The sequence below is a fragment of the Symphalangus syndactylus genome, chromosome 8 (assembly GCF_028878055.3).
Source record: "Symphalangus syndactylus isolate Jambi chromosome 8, NHGRI_mSymSyn1-v2.1_pri, whole genome shotgun sequence".
Taxonomy (NCBI): Eukaryota; Metazoa; Chordata; class Mammalia; order Primates; family Hylobatidae; genus Symphalangus; species Symphalangus syndactylus.
This window is the reverse complement of record NC_072430.2, coordinates 114,978,711-115,004,774: the sequence shown is the minus strand read 5'-3', so window position 1 is coordinate 115,004,774 and position 26,064 is coordinate 114,978,711. Positions and strand designations below refer to the sequence as shown.

General features: G+C 38.0%; 1 protein-coding gene across 3 annotated transcripts in view; it reads left to right on the top strand.

Annotated features, from left to right (window-relative positions):
• LANCL1 (LanC like glutathione S-transferase 1) overlaps positions 1–24,953 on the top strand; it is a 45,891-nt gene extending 20,938 nt beyond the window's left edge. For all 3 annotated transcript variants that reach the window (XM_055290480.1, XM_055290481.2, XM_055290482.2), the window contains exons 4-10: positions 776–983; positions 14,674–14,809; positions 15,370–15,516; positions 18,223–18,405; positions 19,832–20,008; positions 20,767–20,839; positions 21,664–24,953. In XM_055290480.1, coding sequence (XP_055146455.1) covers positions 776–983; positions 14,674–14,809; positions 15,370–15,516; positions 18,223–18,405; positions 19,832–20,008; positions 20,767–20,839; positions 21,664–21,740 — 1,001 coding nt within the window. In that variant the 3' untranslated portion in view covers positions 21,741–24,953. The remainder of the gene's footprint in view (positions 1–775; positions 984–14,673; positions 14,810–15,369; positions 15,517–18,222; positions 18,406–19,831; positions 20,009–20,766; positions 20,840–21,663) is intronic.
• The last annotated feature ends 1,111 nt before the right edge of the window (positions 24,954–26,064 follow it).

Below are 26,064 nucleotides of genomic sequence, written 5' to 3'. Positions count from 1 at the left end.
TGAAATAAGGACATGCAGACAATGCCTCTATTACATATTTCAGGCTTCAAGAGTAGGGTAAGAAACTGATCAAGTAAAGCCCAAGGCAAAAGTCATTGGCGGTTTTTACATTACAGTTACCAAAGTAGGGGGGTCCTTGACAGCGAAAAGAATCGAGCGGTTGAATATTTTTTCTCAGCTATCAAATAACTTTCTTATAATCCCTGCCTGGAAGGATACTGGGGCAGGGGATTTGGTTACATTAACTACCTTTTCACGAAAATACACACACACACACACACACACACACACACAAAACAAACTTTTACGTAAAGAAAAATTGAAGTTTTCATTCCCTAGTCTTTGAATTTCTTTAGTTCACAACAAACCATTTCTTATTAAATAATTATTGGTAAATTGATTACATTTATTTGGAACCCTAGTTTAATGACACATCATTTTGCCATCAAGAAGAATACATTAACACAATAACTAGAGTACAACAAAGACTAAAAATAGGCTGTGTGTCTCTTTATTGGCCAGAGCCTTAGAGACCTTATTATTTAATAGAGTTGTCATAATGAGGAAACTGAGGACAAGTAAGTGGTTGGCTTATGCTGGTTCGTAGAGTTGCTTACTAATAGAGCTGAACCTAGAATTAAAGTCACCCAAACTTCCAGATCATTAATATATTTGCTATCGGTTATCAAAAATCGCTGCTGAGTAGACACCATGCCAAAAATAATAAAATAACTGCCTTTCCTCATCTTTACATTGTTTTCTTTTTGTTTTTCAGGTATTGCTGTGCTTTACTTACATCTTTATGATGTATTTGGGGACCCTGCCTACCTACAGTTAGCACATGGCTATGTAAAGCAAAGTCTGAACTGCTTAACCAAGCGTTCCATCACCTTCCTTTGCGGGGATGCAGGCCCCCTGGCAGTGGCCGCTGTGCTGTATCACCAGATGAACAATGAGAAGCAGGCAGAAGATTGCATCACACGGTAATCGTTTCTATATGAGGATTATTTTCTAGACATCATTATGTATTAATTCTGCATGTGTTAACAAAAGAACATTCTAGTGAGTTTCCTTTTCTCTTAGCAGATAAATCTCACTGCTGTCATTTGATCAATTCTCATATTATTCCTGTGTTGTAGTTAAGGAACAATGATTATAATCCCTATTTTAGTGCAAGATAAAAGACACTGTCATGTTCCAGATTAAATATCAGTTCAACAATGTAAACGAGATCAAAAGCCTTAACATATGATTACTAATCCAAAGTGCTATCCAAGATCTGTAATTCAAGGAAATGCAGTTCAGTTCCTACAGGTGGGCTGGGAGAGTCCTTCTAAGGGACCACAGACTGATTCAAAACAGCCTTTCTTAGAGGCAATGACATGCACATCCTGATTTTCATTTTGGTATAAATTATGGTGGTCCACTAGAAGCTGGTGAATTATGAAGAATTATTAAATGTTTGTACTAATAGACTATAATTGTTGCCTTACCAGAGTTTATTAAGCACTCTTTCGGAGTTCTAAGAACCCTGGCTGCCATGCGACTCTGCATGCATCGCTCTTAGGCTCCCACTGCGCGTGCTAACACCCCAACAACGTTTTAACCAGTGTCTGTCCCTTAGTTGACCATGGTGTTTGATTCCCACTATTCTTTCTTATAGATTACTGTTAGGATGGCATTACCATCACCAATTTAGTTTGTCTACGATCAGTTGGCTAATCTTATACTGTTTGCTGGTGTATATTTCAACAACAGGCTTTTTGGACTTTTTAAAATATGATAGTGCTGTATTCAAAAAAGGAATGATTTATACCCCTATTGTTTAGGCGCGTGCGCGTGTGTGTGTGTGTGTGTATGCATATCTCCCTTCTCTCCCAATTTTTTCCCATACAGTGATATTTTCTTATTGTAACTAACTTTTTCCACTGGAAATTGTAACAAAAAGAAGGGGTGGGAGTCTTTTGCTCCACCCAAAATGATTTGGGAATCATTATATTGGATCATTTTCTGAATTGACATATACTTCAAAACACTTTTTTTAAATACATGCTTATACTACATTTCTTAGGGGCTAGACATTACATAGTATAACTTTAAAAACACATTACTTTGTGCATCTAGAGGAAAAAAACTGAACATTCCACTCCAGAGCCGAGAAGATTTTAATATAAAACCTGTCACCAAGCTCGACCAAAATGAAAGATGAAACAAAACAGTGATTTCCCCCAAAGTTTAATTAAAGTGTGTTCCTTCCATAGTAGCTGACTTGCATAAGACTTGCCAATACAAAAACTGTTCCATACTCACCTAAATTTGAAACACAGAGACTACCTTTTAATTTTTTTTACATAGCTGATGTTTAAAGCCATCAGCGAACAACTGCTTTAGAGGTCCACAGGATACTCTCACTCAGTGAATCACTGTTAAGTACCATCAGATAAATTGTAGTGCTCCCAATATTCTATATATAATGCCAGCCTTTCCAAAATATGTGCAGCCACATTTTAATAGTTTGCTATGTGAGAAATGTTAATGTGTTCAATGAGACCAAGATTCATAGATTTAAACAGATGGGAATTTGTATCAAAGCGCTAATTAAACAAAATGAAATATGTGTCTTTACCGGCTGCTTAGAGTCTTCTGTAGCTTGTATACCTGGGGACAACACAGCAACTCTAGGGAGCAGCACTTGCCAATGTTAACTCACCTATACAACCCTCTTCTTCATGAAATCTTGAGGGCCTATTCTAACACACTCTTTGGGAAATGGTACAATATCAATATTAGTGTATTTAAAATGCTCGTAAGAGTATGCTAAGATTTTTGTTGTTTTTGGTATATTGGTACTAAAGGTGTTTTTGTCATTTACCTTTTTAAATTTTGACATTTCGACAGTACTTATAGCCAGTAGGCTTGTTAAGGTTAAAAATCTAGTATGTGAGTATAATAGGAAAATACACTATTTGTGGCTATAGCTTTGATTTTTTCAGATTTTTTATTTTATACAAAACAGAAAAAGAATGACTTGGAATGATTTGTAAGTTACGGAGTTTGCTTTATCTTTTCAAAGGAAAAATCTAGAAATTTGACTTAATTTCAAGAAATCCAAAATTATTTAATGTCAGTTATTTAGTAAACCTTTAACTTTTTACTAAACCTTTTTTCTCATTTTACAGACCTTTTGAGATCCCACACTCAACATTCTCTGTGTACTGCCTTTGTTGTGCTTCATTGCCAACATCATGTTCTAGCTAGCTTGCTTTTTCTACATTTTCTTAATGTAATGTTCTTTCAAAAGCATAATTTTTAAGTTTTAGAGACCAAACAGTCCTTTGAGATCATCAAAAGTCTAATCCTTAAAGAAATTGAAATCCAAGGAAATATTCTTAACCTTGGGCCTCTGAGAATCTTAGGGTTTCTGGAAGTGTATAAAACCCCCAAATTATATTCAGCAAGGAGAGAGCATTTGTGCTTTTCTTAAAGGGATCTGTAACTCCCCAAAAGGAGGGTGTGTGTGTATGTTCATGTTCAAACTGTCCTACAAATGGCTCGGGGGTGGAGGGGAGGACAATACATTGCACTAATTTGTTCTACTGCCTGATACATGTCAGATCTGTTTTCATCCCACCCACTTCTACACATCGGTGCCACAACATGAATAGTGTGTGTTGCCTGTTCCCAATTAGATGGCTAACCTGACATATATAGTGCTTTGGGGCCAGTACTTAGAATGATGAATCCCTCTAGCTTCCTGGTCCAGAAATGTATAACCTCCCTTCTTATAGTGTGACAAGTCAGTAATGGACATCTTTTTTTTTTTAAATAAGAAAAGGGATTTAAAAATATTTATTGTGGTAAAATATACATAACATAAAATTTGCAATTTAACCATTTTTAAATGTACAATTCATTAGCATTAATTATATTCAGTGTTGTACAACCATCAGCACTATTTATTTTCAAAAAATGTTTTATTACTCCAACAGAAACTCTGTACCCATTAAAAAGTAATTCCCCATGCCCCATACTGTCATCCCCTGGTAATCTATATTCTACTTTTTTATGAACTTGCTTATTTTAGATATTTTATATAAGTGGAATTATACATTTGTTCTTTTGTGTCTGGCTTACTCCATTTAGCATAGTGTCTTCAAGGTTTATCTACGTTATAGAATGTATCAAAACTTCGTCCCTTTCAATGACTGAATAATATTCCATTGTATGTATATACCACATTTCTTTTTTATCTCAGAAAAGGAATTTTTAAAAGGCCATTTAGTAGGTTCTGGAGAAGGAAGCCTGGAGCTGTATAGCCAGTGTGGGGCTGTGAGTGCTATGGGGGCTTTGGAATTCCAGCTGCATTCCCTGCTGTGTGATCTTGGGTAAATTACTCTAAACCTCAGTCTGTCATCTGTAAAATAGGGATAAGGAATGTTGTACAGATTATTTATTTGAGATAATTGATGGAAATCACTTAGCATAAATTATGGCACCTAAACTGAGGAAGTGCTTATAAATGTTACCTATTATTATGGCTTGTAAAAATCATTGCTTATGCTTCTACTTTCCTTTTTTGTTATCATACTTTAAGTTCCGGGGTGCATGTGTAGAACATGCAGGTTTGTTACACAGGTATACAGGTGCCATGGTGGTTTGCTGCACCAATCAGCCTGTCATCTACATTAAGTATTTCTCCTAATGCTATCCCTCCCCTAGTCCCCCACCCCCTGACAGGCCCCGGTGTGTGATGTTCCCCTCCCCATGTCCATGTGTTCTCATTGTTCAGCTCCCACTTAATACGTGAGAACATGCAGTGTTTGGTTTTCTGTTCTTGTGTTAGTTTGCTGAGAATGATGGCTTTTAGCTTCATCTGTGTTCCTGCAAAGGACATGAACTCATCCTTTTTTATGGCTGCATAGTATTCCATGTTGTATATGTGCTACATTTTCTTTATTCAATCTATCTTTGACGGACATTTGGGTTGGTTCCATGTCTTTGCTATTGTTAACAGTGTTGCAATAAACATACGTGTGCATTTGTCTTTATAGTGGAATAAGTTATAATCCTTTGGGTATATACCCAGTAATGGAATTGCTGGTCAAATGGTATTTCTGGTTCTAGATCCTTGAGGAATCGCCACACTGTCTTCCGCAATGGTTGAACTAATTTACACTCCCACCAACAGTGTAAAAGCATTACTATTTCTCCACATCCTGTCCAGCATCTGTTGTTTCCTGACTTTTTAATGATGGCCATTCTAACTGGCATGAGATGGTATCGCATTGTGGTTTTGATTTGCATTTCTCTAATGACCAGTGATGATGAGCTTTTTTTCATATGTTTCTTGGCCACATAAATGTCTTCTTTTGAGAAGTATCAGTTCATATCCTTTGCCCACTTTTTGATGGAGTTATGTTTCTTTTTTTCTTGTAAATTTGTAGATTCTGGATATTAGCCCTTTGTTAGATGGATAGATTGCAAAAATTTTCTCCCATTCTGTAGGTTGCATGTTCACTCTGATGATAGTTTCTTCTGATATGCAGAAGCTCTTCAGTTTAATTAGATCCCGTTTGTCAATCTTGGCTTTTGTTGCCATTGCTTTTGGTGTTTTAGTCATGAAGTCTTTGCACATGCCTATGTCCTGAATGGTATTGCCTAGGTTGTCTTCTAGTGTTTTTATGGTTTTAGGCCTTACATTTAAGTCTTTAATCCATCTTGAGTTAATTTTTGTATAAAGTATAAGGAAGAGGTCCAGTTTCAGTTTTCTGCATATGGCTGGCCAGTTATCCCAGCACCATTTACTAAGTAGGGAATCCTTTCCCCATTGCTTATTTTTGTCAGGTTTGTCAAAGATCAGATGGCTGTACATGTGTGGTGTTATTTCTGAGGCCTCTGTTCTGTTCTATTGGTCTATATATCTGTTTTGGTACCAGTACCATGCTGTTTTGGTTACTGTAGCCTTGTAGTATAGTTTGAAGTCAGGTAGCATGATGCATCCAGCCTTGTTCTTTTTGCTTAGGATTCTTTTGGCGATGCAGGCTCTTTTTTGGTTCCATATGAAATTTAAAGTAGTTTTTTCTAATTCTGAAGAAAGTCAGTGGTAGCTTAATGGGGATAGCATTGAATCTATAAATTACTTTGGGCAGTGTGGTCATTTTCACAATATTGATTCTTCCTATCCATGAGCATGGAATGTTTTTCCATTTGTTTGTGTCCTCTCTTGTTTCCTTGATCAGTGGTTTGTAGTCCTCCTTAAAGAGGTCCTTCACATCCCTTGTAAGTTGTATTCCCAGGTATTTTATTCTCTTTGTAGCAATTGTGAATGGGAGTTCACCCATGATTTGGCTCTTTGTCTATTATTAGTGTATAGGAATGCTTGTGATTTTTGCACATTGATTTTGTATCCTGAGACTTTGCTTATCAGCTTAAGGAGATCTTGGGCTGAGATGAAGGGGTTTTCTAAATATACAATCATGTCATCTGCAAATAGAGACAATTCGACTTCCTCTGTTCCTATTTGAATACCCTTTATTTCTTTCTCTTGCCTGATTGCCCTGGCCAGAACTTCCAATACTATGTTGAATAGGAGTGGTAAAAGAGGGCATCCTTGTTTTGTGCTGGTTTTCAAAGGGAATGCCTCCAGTTTTTGCCCATTCAGTATGATATTGGCTGTGGGCTTGTCATAAATAGCTCTTACTATTTTGAGATACATTCCATCAATACCTAGTTTATTGAGAGTTTTTAGCATGAAGGGCTGTTGAATTTTTGCTGAAGGCCTTTTCTGCATCTATTGAGATAATCATGTGGTTTTTGTCTTTGGTTCTGTTTATGTGATGGATTACATTTATTGATTTGCATATGTTGAACCAGCCTTGCATCCCACGGATGAAGCTGACTTGATCATGGTGGATAAGCCTTTTGATGTGCTGCTGGATTCGGTTTGCCAGTATTTTACTGAGGATTTTCATATTGATGTTCTTCAGGGATATTGGCCTGAAGTTTTCTTTTTTTGTTGTGTCTCTGCCAGGTTTTGGTATCAGGATGATGCTGGCCTCATAAAATGAGTTAGGGAGGAGTCCCTTTTTTTCTTGTTTGGAATAGTTTCAAAGGAATAGTACCAGCTCTTCCTTGTACGTCTGGTAGAATTCGGCTATGAATCTGTCTGGTCCTGGACTTTTTTTGGTTGGTAGGCTATTATTACTGCCTCAATTTCAGAACTTGTTATTGGTCTATTCAGGGATTCAACTTCTTCCTGGTTTAGTCTTGGGAGGGTGTATGTGTCAAGGAATTTATCCATTTCTTCTTGATTTTCTAGTTTATCTGCATAGAGATGTTTACAGTATTCTCTGATGGTAGTTTATATTCCTGTGGGATCAGTGATGATATCCCCATTTATCATTTTTTATTGTGCCTATTTGATTCTTCTCTCTTTTCTTATTAGTCTAGCTAGTGGTCTATCTATTTTATTGATCTTTTCAAAAAACCAAACCAGCTCTGGGATTCATTGATTTTTTTTGAAGGGTTTTTCATGTCTTTATCTCCTTCAGTTCTGCTCTCATCTTACTTATTTCTTGCCTTCTGCTAGCTTTTGAATTTGTTTGCTCTTGCTTCTCTAGTTCTTTTAATTGTGATGTTAGGGTGTCTATTTTAGATCTTTCCTGCTTTCTCCTGTGGGCATTTAGTGCTATAAATTTCCCTCTAAACGCTGTTTTAGCTGTATCCCAGAGATTCTGGTACACTGTGTCTTTGTTCTCATTGGTTTCAAAGAACTTATTTATTTCTGCCTTAATTTCGTTATTTACCCAGTAGTCATTCAGGAGCAGGTTGTTCAATTTCCATGTAGTTGTGCGGTTTTGAGTGAGTTTCTTGATCTTGAGTTCTAATTTGATTGCACTATGGCCTGAGAGACTGTTATGATTTCCATTCTTTTCCATTCGCTGAGGAGTGTTTTACTTCCAATTATGAGGTCAAGTTTAGAATAAGTGTGATGTGCTGAGAAGAATGTACATTCTGTTGATTTGGGGTGGAGAGTTTTATAGATGTCTATTAGGTCTGCTTGGTCCAGAGCTGAGTTTAAGTCCTGAATATCCTTGTTAATTTTCTGCTCGTTGATCTGTCTAATATTGACAGTGGGGTGTTAAAGTCTCCCATTATTATTGTGTGGGAGTCTAAGTCTCTTTGTAGGTCTCTAAGAACTTGCTTTATGAATCTGGGTGCTCCTGTATTGGGTGCATATACATTTAGGATATTCAGCTCTTGTTGCATTGATCCCTTTACCATTATGTAATGGCCTTCTTTGTCTCTTTTGATCTTTGTTGGTTTAAAGTGTTTTATCAGAGACTAGGATTGCAACCCCTGCTTTTTTTTTGCTTTCCATTTGCCTGGTCAATATGCCTCCATCCCTTTATTTGGAGCCTATGTGTGTCTTTGTACATGAGATGCGTCTCCTGAATACAGCATACCTATGGGTCTTGACTCTTTATCCAATTTTCCAGATTGTGTATTTTAACTGGGGCATTTAGCTCATTTACATTTAAGGTTAATACTGTTATGTGTGAATTTGATCCTGTCATTATGATGCTAGCTGGTTACTTTGCCCCTTAGTTGATGCAATTTCTTCATAGTGTCAGTGGTCTTCACAATTTGGTATGTTTTTGCAGTAGCTGGTACCAGTTGTTCTTTTCCATGTTGAGTGCTTCCTTCAGGAGCTCTTGTAAGGCAGGTCTGGTGGTGACAAAATCTCTCAGCATTTTCTTGTCTGTAAAGGATTTTATTTCTCCTTTGCTTATGAAGCTTAGTTTGGCTGGATATAAAATTCTAGGTTGAAAATTCTTTTAAGAATGTTGAATATTGGCCCCCACTGTCTTCTGGCTTGTGGGGTTTCTGCACAGAGATCCATAGAGATCTTCCCTTTGTGGGTAACCCGACCTTTCTCTCTGGCTGCACTTAACACTTTTTCCTTCATTTCAACCTTGGTGAATCTGACGATTATGTGTCTTGGGGTTGCTCTTCTCAAGGAGTATCTTTGTGGTGCTTTCTACTTCCTGAATGTGAATGTTGGCCTGTCTTGCTAGGTTGGGGAAGTTCTCCTGGATAATATCCTGAAGAGTGTTTCCAACTTGGTTCCATTCTCCCCATCGCTTTCAGGTACACCAAATGTAGGTTTGGTCTTTTCACATAGTCCATTATTTCTTGGAGGCTTTTGTTCCTTTTTATTATTTTTTCTCTAACCTTGTCTTCATGCTTTATTTCATCAAATTGATCTTCAATCTCTGATATCCTTTCTTCTGCTTGATCGATTCGGCCATTGATACTTGTGTATGCTTGACAAAGCTCTTGTGCTTTGTTTTTCAGCTCCATCAGGTCATTTATGTTCTTCTCTAAACTGGTTATTCTAGTTAGCAATTCCTCTAACCTTTTTTCAGGGGTCTTAGCTTCCGTGCATTTGGTTAGAACATGCTCCTTTAGCTCAGGGGAGTTTGTTATTACCCACCTTCTGAAGCCTACTTCCATCAATTCGTCAAACTCATTCTCCACCCAGTTTTGTTCCCTTGCTGGCAAGGAGTTGTGATCCTTTGGAGAAGCAGCATTCTAGTTTTGGAATTTTCAGCGTTTTTGCACTGGTTTCTCTCCATCTTCGTGGATTTGTCTACCTTTGGTCTTTGATGCTGGTGACCTTCAGATGGGGTTTCTGAGTGGATGTCCTTTTTGTTGATATTGCTGTTATTTCTTTCTGTTTGTTAGTTTTCCTTCTAACAGGCCCATCTGCTGCAGGTCTGCTGGAGTTTGCTGGAGGTCCACTCCAGACGCTGTTTTCCTAGGTATCACCAGTGGAGCCTCCAGAACAGCAAAGATTGCTGCCTGTTTCTTCCTTTGGAAGCTTTTTCCCAGAGGGGCGCCTGCCAGATGCCAGCCAGAGCTCTCTTGTACGAGGTGTCTGTCGACCCCTGCTGGGAGCTATCTCCCAGTCAGGAGGCAGGGGGGCAGGGACTCACTTGAGGAGACAGTCTGTCCCTCAGCAGAGCTCGAGCACTGTGCTGGGAGATCCACTGCTCTCTTCAGAGCCGGCAGGCAGGAATGTTTAAGTCTGCTGAAGTTGTGCCCACAGCCACCCCTTCCCCCAGGTGCTCTGTCTTAGGGAGATAGGGGTTTTATCTATAAGCCCCTGACTGGGGCTGCTGCCTTTTTTTCAGAGATGCCCTGCCCAGACACTGGACATCTGTTTTTAAAGTTACAAACCTTTTGATAATACGAGGCCAGAAACTCTCCCCAGTAACACCCTGAGGAAGTACTGTGAGGAGTGGAACAGAACTATCCTGTTTGTGTGTCTTTATTCTTTATTCAGTGACATTTCAGTGACTTGCTTATCTCTTCTAAAGATGGGTTGCATTAATATCAACATATCAAAACAAATAAATGGAGCCGCAACAAAGTGGTTGTTAGTTTGAGAGTTTCTGAAAACACATAAAATAACCATTATGATTTATCAGTGATATCATTTCTTTATTTTATCTTGAGAATATAGCATGTACAACTTGCAGTTAAGTCCTAGTAATCATCGAACCCAACTAATGAATTTTAGTGATTTGAATTCAAATCCAGAAAAAAAGGGATATACTTCCTTTATTACCCTAAACTGTATTGTTTTAATAAGATGCTCTGAGCAATACTGTATTTTAGATAAATATTTGAAAAGTATTTGCTACCTACTTTGAATGTTCCAAATGCAAATGTGTTTGGCTGCAAAGTAAGTGGAATGCTAATTATATATCGCCACCTAGTGGTAATGTATGTCATAACATTGGCAAAAAAGGAATGGAGTTAATGCCATGGTTCAAATATTTTATTTCAGTTGGAATATCATTGGAATCAATGCAGTAATTCTGTGTAAGTCTTCATAGAGCAGTGTGTGTTTAAAAAAAATTACAGTAATTTTTTTGCATAGTTCTTTCAGTCTTTGCAAAAGTAAATCAAAAGTACTTTATATTGAAATTCTATATGATTTGACACATTTATATTAAAAATAGGTTCATATCAAACTTGAGACATTCATTGTTTACTGTAACAGTTGAGTTTGTATCTAATAAACAGATTTTGTTTTCTTATGGCCCCAACATTGCTGAGCTCCCAGTTCTGGCATGAGAAAAAAAATTCTTAATAAATGTTTTTATTAAAAATTTAAAATTCTTATTAAAAAATTAAAAATTACTTTTAAAAATTAAGGGAGCGTGTTTGTGTAGATATATATGGTATCGAAATAGAAAACAAAATGGCCCATAATTCTATCCATAAGCCCTGTTGTTTTAAAAAGGTCAAAGTATACAAGAAAATGTATTAGAAGAAAAAGGAAAGAAACCTCTAGCCAAGTTTCTTGGTTATCTATTTCTCAGTATATCTCTTCCTAAGATAACCACTGTTTCACTATGAATTGTTGCCTATATTTGTAGAAGAAAAAAATGGATGAGCCAGCATTTGCATATTTAACTAATTTGAGTTGCCTCAATTTGATGAGGAAATAATATGAAAAAGTTTAAACTTTTTCACTAACTGCAACTAGCCATGTGTTTTCAACCCCTCCTTTCCTGCAGTTCCCTTAAAGACTCCTTCATAAGTTTCTCTCAGTCTTTCTTTCATAATTGTCAGCCACTTTCACTCACTAAAGTCATCTCATTCTGCTTATTTAAAACCTATCCTCTTCATTTTAAATGTTTTCCCCCCTCACCACAAGCGTGTGGAAGTAGTGGAGAGGGAGATGGGAGAGGAAGATTGTTCTCTTTCATATCTGCTCTCCCTGCTGAGCTAGGATGTTTTCACTCACTGTATCTATAGCCTGGTGGTAACAATTGTTAGGTTTTTGTTTGCTTGGGATTTTGTTTGATTTTGTTTTTGTTGTAAATATTGGTGGTCTCCAGAGATTGGCAGTAGAAGCTGTAAACCCCCTCAGCTGTACCCCTACCTTCTGAGTATGTTCAAATGAAAGCACAAGTGGGTGCCCAATTCTGCCAACTGTGCAAACACTTTAGGAAGAAGATACTCTTTAGAAGATACTGTTTAGACATACAGACAGTCTCCTACCCTGTTTTTGTAGCTCAGAGAAAGTCGCATTGCCCTCAAGCTCTTCTTAGACTTTATTCATCAAAGAGTGGGAAAGCCCATACCATCTCCCAAACCTCCAGCCCATCTTTACCACTCACTCTACCAATGAAAAACCATTTTCTATCCTTCCTTAATAATAACAAATTATCTGGTGTAGATTTTGATAAAGTTCCTATATGAAAAAGAGGCACTTCAGTGCTGAGTACCTCTGAATGTTGACTGCTGCTTAGAGTACTTCAAATACATCACTTTGGGGTGGGGGTTGGAGGGACCTGATGTTTGTTACTTCAAATGCCAATTAACCATCCCTAGTGTATAGACTGAAGTTAGATGACAGACATGCACCGGCACGGCACACTGCTTCTGCTTAACTACTTTAAAATTAAATTTCCATATAGATAAACAAGATAATTTCTAAACCGGAAGGGACTATTTGTTTCACAGATGAAAAATTTTAAGAACAAAGATTTAGTGTCAGAAGCTACCTGATAACATTTGTTAGGGCTAGAAAGTCTCATTACTACTTTCTTCCAGAGTTTCATTGGCTCTTTGTGCTAATATCATTTTGTTAAGTTTCACCAAAAATTAAAATGTTTTAACTTAAATGGGATCATATCAAATGTATAGGCTAATTTAGGGATGATTGAGATGCACTTCAAAATTTCATGTGACAAAAAGTCCGAAATAGCAAGGACATTTTTCTTCCCTATCATATTTGCTGCCCACTCCCCTCCCCGCAAAAAGGGAACATTCTCAGAGGTAAAACTACCAAAGATGGTTACTTTCCTAAACTGACTTCCCTCTGTGATCTTCTCCCCTACTTGCTGGTTCCTGAGGCTTCCCCTTTTGGTCTCTGATGAAAAGGCTGGGGCTTTGATGACCCTGCTGTGCCATGTCTATGACTATGCATGCATCTGGGGCCAGGTGATGTGGAAGACAGAGAAGTAAAGCAGTGGGGTCTTATAACCCCCTCCTAAGACTGTTCCTCCTAAGACAGTTCCTCCAATCTGTGGGGAAATTTCCCTCCCTCAGAGTTTAGGCTCCCAGGGCTCCCCTTGTCTTCTCACCTGCTCCCAGCATGAGATTGCTTGTAGCTTGGGGCACAAGAGAACTGAGAAAAGGAAAATAAAGAAAAATGGAGGGTTAACCCATTCTCTCTGATATTAGGAGTTCTCTTTGTTCAGACAGCACTAGAGGGCTCCTGCTGGGTCTCTATCAGCCTACTTGTGCCTACTTTTGGGTTTTGGGCTGTACTGGGTTCAGACCAGGGGAATACCAGAGAGAAAAAATGGTAAACTCACCACTGGTTTGGTGCTACTTCAGATTCCTGTCCTCTTCCCCTTTTTGCATGTTACCGTTTGCTTTTCAGGGACCTCAGATAGCTGCTCTATCCTGTCCAGGTTTTAGAGCCACATTTTGAGGGAGACACAAGGTGCAGAGCATGCTTGCTCCATCTTACCTGAAACCAGAACTGAAAGTAACTTTTTATGAGAAGCTGAACTGAGTCTATCCGTAGGGACTGAATGAACTATAATACATTCATTCAGTGGGGTTCTATGCAAGTATTACAAAGAACGTGACTACTCTGCATGCTGTTATGGAACCATTGTCAAGATGTATTGTTAAATAGCAAGCTGTAGAATATTTATACATATGTATATTTATGCTTATGTGTACATAAAATCTAGGAATACACACAAAAAAATGGTAACCATGGTGATTTCTGAGGAGAACTAGAAGGCTGGGAGACTGAGGAGATGGAGACCTGACTGACACCTCTGTAACTATTAATATTTGCATGTATTGGCCAGTTGCAGTGGCTCACGTCTGTAATCCCAGCACTTTGGGAGGCTGAGGCAGGCGGATCACCTGAGGTCGGGAATTGGAGACCAGCCTGACCAACATGGAGAAATCTCGTCTCTACTAAAAATACAAAGTTAGCGAGGTGTGGTGGTGTGTACCTATAATCCCAGCCCTTCGGGAGGATGAGGCAGGAGAATCGCTTAAACCTGGGAGGCGGAGGTTGCGGTGAGCCGAGATCACGCCACTGCATTCCAGCCTGGGCAAGAAGAGTGAAACTGTCTCAAAAAAAAAAAAAAAAAAAAAAATTTTACATGTATTATTGACTGCAGTAGATGAGACCTACTTCAGGTAGGCCTGGTGACACATTAAGAAATAAACCAAGGAAGGAGATGATGGGCCATTTGAGTGTTGACTTAGTCCTTTCTCCAGGCTAAATGCCCTAAGAGCCAGCAGTTCTTGGCTTCTCTGACCCCAACTGCTAAAATACTCGCCTTAGGGCCTGCCTCCATGAGGAACTAGGGAGATTTCAGATAGCCTCAGCCATACGTTTGTATTCTTTCATTTTATGAATGTATTTGTCAGTTCCATTGTTAAGTGAAAAAATTTAATAGAGGGGGTAATCTGTGAACCGTGACTGTTCTATAGATAGATATTATATATGTATAAATACATATTTTGTGTGCATGTATATTTTTTCAATGTACCATTTTTAAGTATACACCAATACCTGGTTCCTTTCAAATTATTTTGGGCATGTATTTTTATTTTTAGGCTAATTCACCTAAATAAGATTGATCCTCATGCTCCAAATGAAATGCTCTATGGGCGAATAGGCTACATCTATGCTCTTCTTTTTGTCAATAAGAACTTTGGAGTGGAAAAGATTCCTCAAAGCCATATTCAGCAGGTACCACGTTTTTGTGTTTTCAGGAGTCTTTTTAGGATCCCATTTACTTACTACCTGCTTAAACTATTGTTTGTGCCTCTGTAGTTAGCACATTCCATATAAAGGAAGGTGTATCTGGACCTCTAAAGGTTGGGCACAGTCCAAGAACCAATAGCTTTCTACGAGTGCTGTTGGAAACATTTTTGACTCAGAGTCAGAAGGCCAGTTTGCTCATTTCAGAATTTAGAGGCCCTCTCCAAAGAGGATTAGAGCCAAATTTCACCTCCCAGATGGAGGATCTCCTTTGGTGGTGCCTAGAGGAGTTTATGCTTTTCTTTGACAGGTGAACTCTTGTAAACTGTAATGCAAAGAGCTCAAAATGCTCTATGCCCTCCCCCTTCTAGGCTAAATATAGTCCCACACACTTCTCTGATGGAGAATTAAACTGTGCCTTTCCCTGGCTATAAGCTGTTGTCTAATTTGTCATGTTCCCCAGTACCTCTTAGCAAAAACGTCTTTACCCCTCCAGGAAGGTTTTTGTTCAGTTAACTTGTTATTTTGGTTGGTTTTTCTCCCTGTAGATTTGTGAAACAATTTTAACCTCTGGAGAAAACCTAGCTAGGAAGAGAAACTTCACAGCAAAGTCTCCACTGATGTATGAATGGTACCAGGAATATTATGTAGGGGCTGCTCATGGCCTGGCTGGAATTTATTACTACCTGATGCAGGTAAGGAGTGATTATGGTGAAACTTTAAAATGTCCTTCCTGACCCATGTACTATAATGGGTGAGAAAACAGATATTCTAGTTCTAGTTTGTCATTCTGTCAACCACTGCATTACAGTAATCTCCTTGTAATTACTTGTCGTAGACAAACAAAAGTAACGTTTACGAAGGTGCCTTTAAAAGTGCATAAACATTACAGGCCCTGCATTTTGAGATGATGTTTGATTTGCAGGTGACCTGCTTGCCCACTTAGTGCCACTTGTGCAGACTAAAGTATTTTGACTTATAATTCTGTATGAAGTGCCTCTGCTCTTTCAGCCAGTGCTTTGAATTAAAAATATTATTCCACATTAAAAGGCACAACTGATTCCAACAAATTCCAGGAATAAGAACAAAATCAATAGAAAACAAATGAGCGCTTGTTGCCTAATGCTCACTTAGAGAGCAAAGCTGAGGAGACTTTTACTTACCTGAAAAACAGCTGAATATGCTCTGCCCAACAGTTCTTAGGATCTAATACTATTGGGGCACATCAACCAAAGTCAAATAGACTAAAGACAGATAGAATTTACTGCAGCAAACATAACTTGGGAGAGATCAGAAGAGGACTTCTCAGGAGAGCATCATTTTGGGGGACTTATGAAGCACTCTTTAAGGAGAAATTGGCACTTCTGAATAAGAATTCATGGCAAAGAAAATTGATTTTTAATGGCAGCAGAGTACCCCTGTCACCTTCCCAAGGCACACTGTGGCATAAAGAAAAGTGTTTCATTAACGTGTTCAGCAGGAGTGCTTGGATATACATACTACCAGCTCTTTGAGTAGCTGGCTCTTATAATACAAGATCAGTGTTGGACCTGCCCTCTACCTATAAATAAACAAGGACAACAGAACTGAAAAACTCAAGATTATTAATACTTTTGAATGCAGAGTCACACATTGAGTGTTAGTGGCAATCAGAGACTAACTGGCGTATTCTACACTTTTCAATTAGAGGTTATATAATTAGGATGTTGACATTTAGACTTAAATTTCTTTATTTTTCTGGTACATATCTTCGTCTCTATTCCCAGTAGTAAATGTAGATTCCTAAAAGTTTTCAGGAAAGAAGAGTCTTCTGAAGTTTCAAGGTTAGTTAGAATCAAACATATTAGAGGCCCTCTCCAAAGAGGATTAGACAGCCTTATGGAAATTTCATTGAAACAAATAATCAGGAGACATAGTGACTAGACAGCCTCATCAAACTTTCATTGAAACAAATAATCAGGAGACATACTCTGCCTCCTCATGTTAGCTGTAGTAAGAACTCTGAAAACCCAAGTATTGATTTTTCCATCTGCAGGTTATCATCTCTTTGAAATGATTTAATTTTTAATCCTGAAAGTCTATTCTAGTAGGTACCCCTTCATCAACATAAAATAAAACATCATTATTTTTAGGCCATGTTGGGTAATTCCTGCAAGTTTGAGGAGAGTCCACTCATTCTACTGTAACAATCTGAGCTTAAATGCTATTCTTTGTATAAAATGAAATCTGTCTTCTAAATAACTCAGTGCACTTTCAGAATCTTGTGAAAGTCGTATTGTCAGCGTTACTTTGACCTCACCACGACCGCCTCCTGCCTGTGCTTCACACCACTGCCCACCCCTCACCACCACATGCCCCACACCTTGCCTAGCAAAACAGCACTTTGAATCTGTTAAAGACATTAGCAGTCATAGAATTAAGAACAGGACCAAAAGGAGAAACTAAAACGTGTATCAAAAATGGTGGCTCATATGCTGTATGTCAGTATGTCCTATGGATCTGTACGTTGTTATGTCAAAATAATGTGGCATTTAGATCAGTCCTAAATCCTCTGCAAAAAGACTTGATCTAGAGGCATGCTGTAGTTTGGAATCTAGATTCCAGGTCTCTTAACGTTAGTACCCTTTTTCTATTGAAAATACCACCTATCTCTTCTCTAAAGGTAATAACAAAAGTCATGCTTGGTTTGTCTAGTACATCTCTTTGTGACTTTTAAAGCTTGCTTTATATATTGAAACCATGGGAAACTTCTCTTACACTCACATTCATAGGCATTGACTTAGGAAAATTACTTATATGTATGTAGATAACAATTAATATTGACAAACAATATATACAAAATGCCGAGCACAGTGGCTCATGCCTGTTATCCCAGGACTTTGGGAGGCCGAGGTGGGCGGATCATCTGAGGTCAGGAATTCAAAACCAGCCTGGCCAACATGGTGAAACCCCGTCTTTACTAAAAATAGAAAAATTAGCCAGGCGTGGTGACAGGCATCTGTAATCCCAAGTACTTGGGAGGCTGAGACAGGAGAATCACTTGAACCCAGGAGGTGGAGGTTGCAGGGAGCCAAGATCGCACCATTGCACTTCAGCCTGGGTGACAAGAGTGAAACTCCATCTCAAAAAATAAAAAGAAAAAAGAAAAGCAATATATACAAAAGGCCCTAAGAGTTAACTGATAGCAATTTTACTTTGTCCCATTGTTTAAAATTTTTAAATGAAATCACAAAAGATTAAAATAAAGGCATCCAATAGGTGGAAAAATTGGATGAAATCCAAAACCTCTTGATGACCTTCCATTTCCTCTTAGCCATGCTTTTTTTTCTGGTTTAAATATACTGAGACCTAGGAAGGTTTATTTGCTTCAGCAGAACTAATAATTTCCTTCTCATTTTTAGCCCAGCCTTCAAGTGAGCCAAGGGAAGTTACATAGTTTGGTCAAGCCCAGTGTAGACTACGTCTGCCACCTGAAATTCCCTTCTGGCAATTACCCTCCATGTATAGGTGATAATCGAGATCTGCTTGTCCATTGGTGCCATGGTGCCCCTGGGGTAATCTACATGCTCATCCAGGCCTATAAGGTACTGTGTGTATTTTTGAAATAAATTTTTTTAAATAACCAAAAATTTATAATTTAAAATTAGTTTTATCCTAATCCATAAAGGAACAATAAATAAATCTCTTGTGGGACCTAAGATCACTTTACTAAATGAATTATAATTCATTCTCACCATCTATCTGTACCATAGCAGGCATTGTTTCATATCCTACTTTAAACAACACTTAGGTTGCAATGAGATATTGTTTATGATCCAGCATATTATCTAGCAGTTCCACTCCTAGGTGTGTACTCAAAAGAACCAAAACTAAGAATTCAAACAGATGCTATACACCAGCATTCATAGTGGCATTATTTATAATTGCCACAGGTGAAAATAATCCAAGTATTCATCAACAGATGAATTGATAAAGTTAATGGGTGCAGCACACCAACATGGCACGTGGATACATATGTAACAAACCTGCACATTGTGCACATGTACCCTAAAACTTAAAGTATAATAATAATAATAATAAAAAGAAAATGTCATATATACAATGGAACATATCACAATGCAATGGATTATTATTCTATTAAAAGAATGACTTTCTGATACATATTACAACGTGGATGTACCGTGAAAACATGCTAAGTGAAATAAACAGATATAAAAGGACAAATATTGTATGATTCCATTGTAGTGCATAAATAACACTAATAAAAAGCATGCCCTCACAGAACTGCAATCAAAGAAGAGTTTTAGTTGAGAAAAAAAAAAATCTATGACCATTGGTGCCGAATCAACAGATTACAACTCTTCAGACTATTGCTGGGCACTGGAATCTCATAAATAAGCTTTTAGTGTATCATATTCTACATTTCAGAGCATTAGATATATTAATAATAGAAAAACTTTTTAAACCGCCTTATCCTACTTTTAAGAACACTTAGGTTGCAATGAGATATTAAAAATATCTACTCAGAATATTTCCCAAGTCTTTGATGAAGATATAGGAGGCAGTAAAAGATTGTAAAGGTCTATCTCTATTTTTCTGACTGCATATTTAATAAAGAACAGTTGTTCTTCTCCAGTGTGTAAAGAAACTTCCTAATAGTGAAGAGGGCATCAGAGTTACAAAGAAGATAGCATGTGTTCTTTGGAAAGTCACTCATGATAAAAGCAAGTTGCAAATTAAATAATGCTGCTTCCTCAGTAACACCCACATAAACAAACACACATGCACAGAAAGCTTAGACTGTACCTATAGTCATGCAGTTTTTTTTAAAGCCAAACTAGTCGATTTTAGTAATTGTCACTAGCAATATAACACATCCCTCTGTCACTAAATCCTTTACCCTTTCTTGCCAAGCCATCTCCCTCTTTCCTCCTTATCTATCAGGAAGGAATATCAATGGAACTTCTTTTATATCCCGTATAATAAAATGCATGTCGTTTGCCTCTGCAGGTATTCAGAGAGGAAAAGTATCTCTGTGATGCCTATCAGTGTGCTGATGTGATCTGGCAATATGGGTTGCTGAAGAAGGGATATGGGCTGTGCCACGGTTCTGCAGGGAATGCCTATGCCTTCCTGACACTCTACAACCTCACGCAGGATATGAAGTACCTGTATAGGGCCTGTAAGGTAGGAGTCAGAACCACCAAATAGAAAGCAGCTCGGTGGCTCACACCTGTAATCTCAGCACTTTGGGAGGCCGAGGCAGGCGGATCACCTGAGGTCAGGAGTTCGAGACAGCCTGGCTAACATGGTCTCTACTAAAATGACAAAAAATTAGCCAGGTGTGGTGGCAGGCGCCTATAATCCCAGCTACTTTGGAGGCTGAGGCACAAGAATCACTTGAACCCAGGAGGCGGAGGTTGCAGTGAGCCAAGATCACACCATTGTACTCCAGCCTGGGTGACAAGAGTGAAACTCCATCTCAAAAAAAAAAAAAAAAAAAAAAAAAAAGTCTTTCAGGAGGTTGTAGAAAGTGTTCTAGTTCATCTGATTTAATTCATTTATCCCTAAAACCATAGGTCTTGGATAACAAATACAGTTATTTAAGGAAAACCTTGAAAAGCTTTTCAATTAAATTAGGATTCCTTTAAAGGGACATAATTCTACTCAACAGCATTAATGGGAGAAAAAAATAAAGATGTAGGGTGATTTTGTGCCTTTCTTCTTGAATAACCTTGGAGATACATGAGACTCAGACAGCTCATTAAATTCCTCCCATGCTGTGTACTCTCTTTCAAACCATCCTTTTCTCCGCATTAATCTCCTTTCTCTGATGTGAAGGTAGTGTTTGACTTTTCAGAGTAATTTGTATAGACAACCTCTTAACTTTTGGGGGGGTCTCTGGAAGAAATCACTATACTTATTTAACTTGGTCTCATTTTCAGTTTGCTGAATGGTGCTTAGAGTATGGAGAACATGGATGCAGAACACCAGACACCCCTTTCTCTCTCTTTGAAGGTATTTTGTACACTTTATTTATTTGCCTTATAATATCAGCATCTACTTCTCTGCTTGGTAATTAATGTATTTGAATTTAAGTTTTAGCAAAAAATTTTATAATTATTCTTAAACTACGTTTTTATTTCCTAATATGCTAAATCGATATTAAAAATCAATTAGCACATGTAATACCACAGTCCCAATACTGGTAGTCATCAGGTGACTCCCTTTTATGGAGCCAGGCATATGTTGGGCATTTTGCAGATGCCGTCATAAATCATTCAGCAAAAACTTACAGGCACTACTACCTTCATGTCATAGCCGAGGAGACTGAGGCTCAGGAGCTTACGTTTGGTAAATGGCAGGGCTGTGACTTGAACTTGTCTGGCTCCATTCTTTCTCCAGTCTTCCACCGGGATATAAGGCTGAGCACCTCACTAGTGATCTCTTCTAATGTTGAACTGCAGTGTATGTAAACATAGATTCACACTTCATTTAAATCATTGCCGTTAATAGTGTAATGTTGTTAATGTTAAAAAATGGAGCCCTCCTTCATTTTTGCAGAGTTGTAACTGCTCTCGGGGGGTGTCAGTGAGGTGAGGAAAAAGCCATAGGATGCCGAAGGAGGAGGGCCAGGAGGACACCCCCACTCTCCAGTGTGGCCTTGATCCAGACCTTAGGGATGAGGCTGTCACTGGTGGGCACCCTTTGTTGATGTTTGTGTGTTTGAATAGACTGAAATGCTGTGACCTTTTTTGTCAATAAGGATATGGGGGAAAAAAACCATCCTGTGAAATAGAGTCATTTGGTATAATAACTTTTGCCTCTTTCTCTTCCTTCAGGAATGGCTGGAACAATATATTTCCTGGCCGACCTGCTAGTCCCCACAAAAGCCAGGTTCCCTGCATTTGAACTCTGAAAGGAAAGCATGCCATCTGCAACTCACTGCATGACCCTTTCTGTATATTCAAACCCAAGCTAAGTGCTTTCGTTGCTTTCCAAGGAAACAAAGAGTCAAACTGTGGACTTGATTTTGTTAGCTTTTTTCAGAATTTGTCTTTCATTTAGTTCCTTTCCATTATCATTTACTTTTACTTAGAAGTATCCAAGGAAGTCTTTTAACTTTAATTTCCATTTCTTCCTAAAGGGAGAGTGAGTGATATGTACAGAGTTTTGAGGTTGTATACATATATTCCAGAACTTGGAGGAAATCTTATTTAAGTTTATGAATATAACCATCTGTTACTATTCTAAAAATGTTTTAAAGAAACTCAATATAGATAAAGATAAATATGTGACTATTATTGGGTATTGCACTTCACTTACCTTTAATATTTTTCCTCCAACTGCAGGGCAATTTTATGACTTGCTTTTCTCTAGGTGGTTCATTTTGAAAGGGGACAGAAATATAACTAAATGCTCCTGGGAGAAAAATTCCGAGAGTTGCAATCTGGACTTGGGACCTAAATATCATTTTTTAAATTCTTGATGCCTATTTGGACTAGAGGTAAACATACTTTCAAATTTGCCTGTTTTTGTCGGTAAGGCATACAGCCTTCAGAAGCCAACACTTTTAATCAAAAACTTATAAAACATGATGATCATTGTGAAAATTCTGAGTTGAAGGTTAGTTCAAGATAAGCTAACAATAACAGTCTGTGTTTTCTCTAAAATAATCTGAGTTTTTTGGAACTCTTTATTTAAATATGTTTGTTTTCCAGTATTCAAATAAGATCAGGAAGCCAATTTTCTATGTATGAATATGCTTTGACCTAGGATTTCAGTCCACTCTGACTGACTTTCTAAACTTTAACTTGGGTTTTTACAGTGACTGTGCATTAGTGCTGACTCTTTGGTATAAGCCATAAAATATTTTCCTTCCTATCAATTTATCTGAACTTTGGTCTTTTCACTAAACAGTACAGTATTCTACTTCTGTTTAAAAAGGGGGGATGAGAAAGGGAATACTATTTAACCAATAACTTGAACAAAAACACTAAACTAAGCTTTTAATAGAAATGCCTTTTATTGAGGAGGTATTATCCAGAGTTCATGCTTAGAACAAATGCATCTTTGCGTATCCTAGGCTTAACAATTCATCAGTTTCTGAGACCACAGAATCAGGTTTTCTGTAGTAGATAAAGACTTTCTGGTGCTTCAAATTCTGTACAAGTGTTTTGACTCATCAGCTTCTACTCCTTCTATTACTGCCTTTGCCTGGCTTGTTTTGTCTCTTTGCAACTGATTTTGCAAGAAAAAAATTGTAGCTTTAAAATAACAGGGTCTAAGTATTTTAAATGTGCCTATTTCACAGCTCTCTTGGTCACAAAAACATGCTATTTTTATTGGAACTTCAAACAAAATCCCCACTGAGTATGTACTGGTTCCTGCAGGTGGCAGTCTCCTATTATCTCCTGTTTAGCACCAAAAGAGCTAATATTATTGGAAACTGACCCTTTAAAGGCCACTGGCAGTAGGATTTAAAAAAGCAGCCCACTGCTCAGTTTCTAGGATCAGCTTCCTCCTTCTGTGACTTGTGTAAGTTGGCACTACCTTGTGCCTCTCAGATTGCTGAAGTGCTGCTGCTAAGCATGTGCATGCTCTGCCTTTCTAGTGAAAGTTTTCAATCAGCGATATCAGCACTTACAGTAAGAAGTAAAAGTAGTGCACAGCAAAGCTAATTTGCCTTTGCCTGGGGTGTTCAGCTTGAAAGAATAAAGCTCATTTGGTTTAGTTAAATGTCTTACTCTACTGTGCCTATGCTTTTAGCTGTGTTACTAAGCAAGGGAAAAATAACACTTTCTCTGAGCCAGAGCAGACGTGATCACAGTTCTCCAAGCATCGTGATAGCAATGCTTAACCCCAGGAAGATTTCAAGGCATGGAGAAGAACATTTCAAATAAGATTCTTGTTAACCCATTTATGCCTAGTGTTCCATTATTGGAACGCTAAGCTTGTGGGAGTCATTTACATCCTACTGCTCAAAGTCATTGCCAAGGTCTGATTTTTCACACAAAAAATTGCAACCCCCAGCATAAATGGGTTAGCTACTGTCATCTGTTAGCAAATTCATCCACACAAACACAATTCAAGTTTGTTTTTTTTAAGCTTTTCAAAACTTATTAAACTGGCACAATTTTATATGTATGCTATTTGTTGTATTTATGTTTAAGAGCAAAAAAGTTTTGATGGGATTTTAAATTCAGGCAAAGCCTACAACGCAGAGACAATCCCCTAACAACATGGTAGTAACTAAAGAAACTTTTATACTAGGCTTCTTAGTTTTAAAAGGAAGTGGCATCATTGTTTCAGTTCTAGTTTGTATTTTTCTCTCAGGTATTTTTCCTCTTTAAAAATCTTTCCCATAAGTTGGTTCCTAGAAAACTCAATACCATCTGTTATCTCTGTACAGGGACTAGGTAATAACGCCTTCAAAGGTTGTCAAGCGGTGTTCATTTACCCTGTCACATGTTTCTGTTTCTATAGTAATTTCGAAATTGCAAATAGTTACCTTTTCATCATGTAAAAAATGTTAACATTATCCTATTTCCATAGATACCATGGACTGTGGTGTGGCCTGAGTTGTCAGTCTTTAATCCTGAGTCATGTGGCTCTCTCTTTTCATCTTTGATGTCAGTTCCAATTATTTGGCATCAGAAACCTTTATGGTAGGTAGAGTTTTAGGTAAAAGTGGATCTAGGGTTACTTTCTTTATTAACATTTCCTTAATAACTGAATTGAGAGACATACTCTGCTACTATGTCCTCAGGTTAATTTTTGTCTGATCTTATGATGCCCTGCCTTTTACTAGCTACTTTAGAAATAGAAAATGTGAAGAGTGACTATTTACACATATACTCCTTTGGCTGCTAGAACTCATCTGTAGTCCTTTATTATTTACACTGAATTCCAATTTCATTTCTGCTTCTGCTAAATAAGAGCACCTCATTCCTGTGTTTACTATTGAGCTGTAGACGAACTGTTTCTCTAATTATAAAGCAAACTGTTTGGGATATTCAGGGAAACTACCCCAATGTTGTCATTTAATGGGAAAGGCTGGGATCATATGTATTTCTATGCTCTGTAAAGTATTTGACTTACTAGTTCTCAATAAAATTTTATTAGGACTATATATCATCATGTGCTTTTTGTTTTCTTTGGTTTAAACTTGAGAAATATTTTCCCTCAATGGCAAGTTATTGAGGGATCTGGCCAGCAGCCCACATTGCATCGGGGCTCTCTCTTTGTTCCCAGGTGGATTGGCAGGTTGAGAAATAATAGACGCACACAAGATAGTGAAAGCCAGGTCCGGGGGGTCACCGCCTTCTGGTCCTGCGGTGCCAACAATGCGCTGGATATACCAGCATTTATTATTAAGTTTAGTGAGGGCAGGGGTAGGTTAGTGAGGAATTTAGGGTCATTTGATTATGAGGTGAGATGGTCACATGGGGATGAAGTAATTCTTTAACATAACATCTGTATGCAGAAGTCCAGTATACAGAGATAAGAATTTACAATATAGTGTGTGCATCAGTAATTTCTAACAGAGCCTTAAAACAGAAACACGTCTTTCCATAACCTATGATTAGCAAGATATTAATCAGCAGTAACAGTTGCAGCAAAAGCTGGTTACAAACAATCCATAGAAACAGGACGTGAAGCTAGACAACTGGTTAGACCAGAAATTCTCAGAAGGGAGTATGCCTTAACCCTAAAGAGGCCTAGAAGAGCCGTGGGAAGATGAGGGCGTTTATAGCCCTATCTTATCCATATGGACAGGCACCCCCCCTTGCGTCCGTTTATAGACTCTCCACAAGGGTGGCATTCCATTCCCAGAGCTATGAACATCTGCTTTTCTGGGATAGGAATCTTGGTGATGTGAAACCTCCCTGACTGCACGTCCATTCATAGGCTATCTGCAGGGGGAAGCACATCACGTGCTGTTGGCTCATTCTGGCAGTCCAACCTGGCATTGTCTTTACACAATCCTGCATGCAACTTTAATTTACAATAATCGGGAGCATTTCATCTTTTATTCTATAGCAATAGTTTGAAGGGGTCTCCCTACAGCAAGTAAGTGAAGGTTTTTTTTCTCTATACACATATTTCCTAGGCTTTGCTCCTTTTTCTTCATTGTTGGATAAAACAAGATTTGCACTACTGTCTGAAAATAGAGATTTATAAGTGGAAAATATTTTTAAATCTGATCATTATAGAATTAGGAGGAATCTACTAGGCTTCAA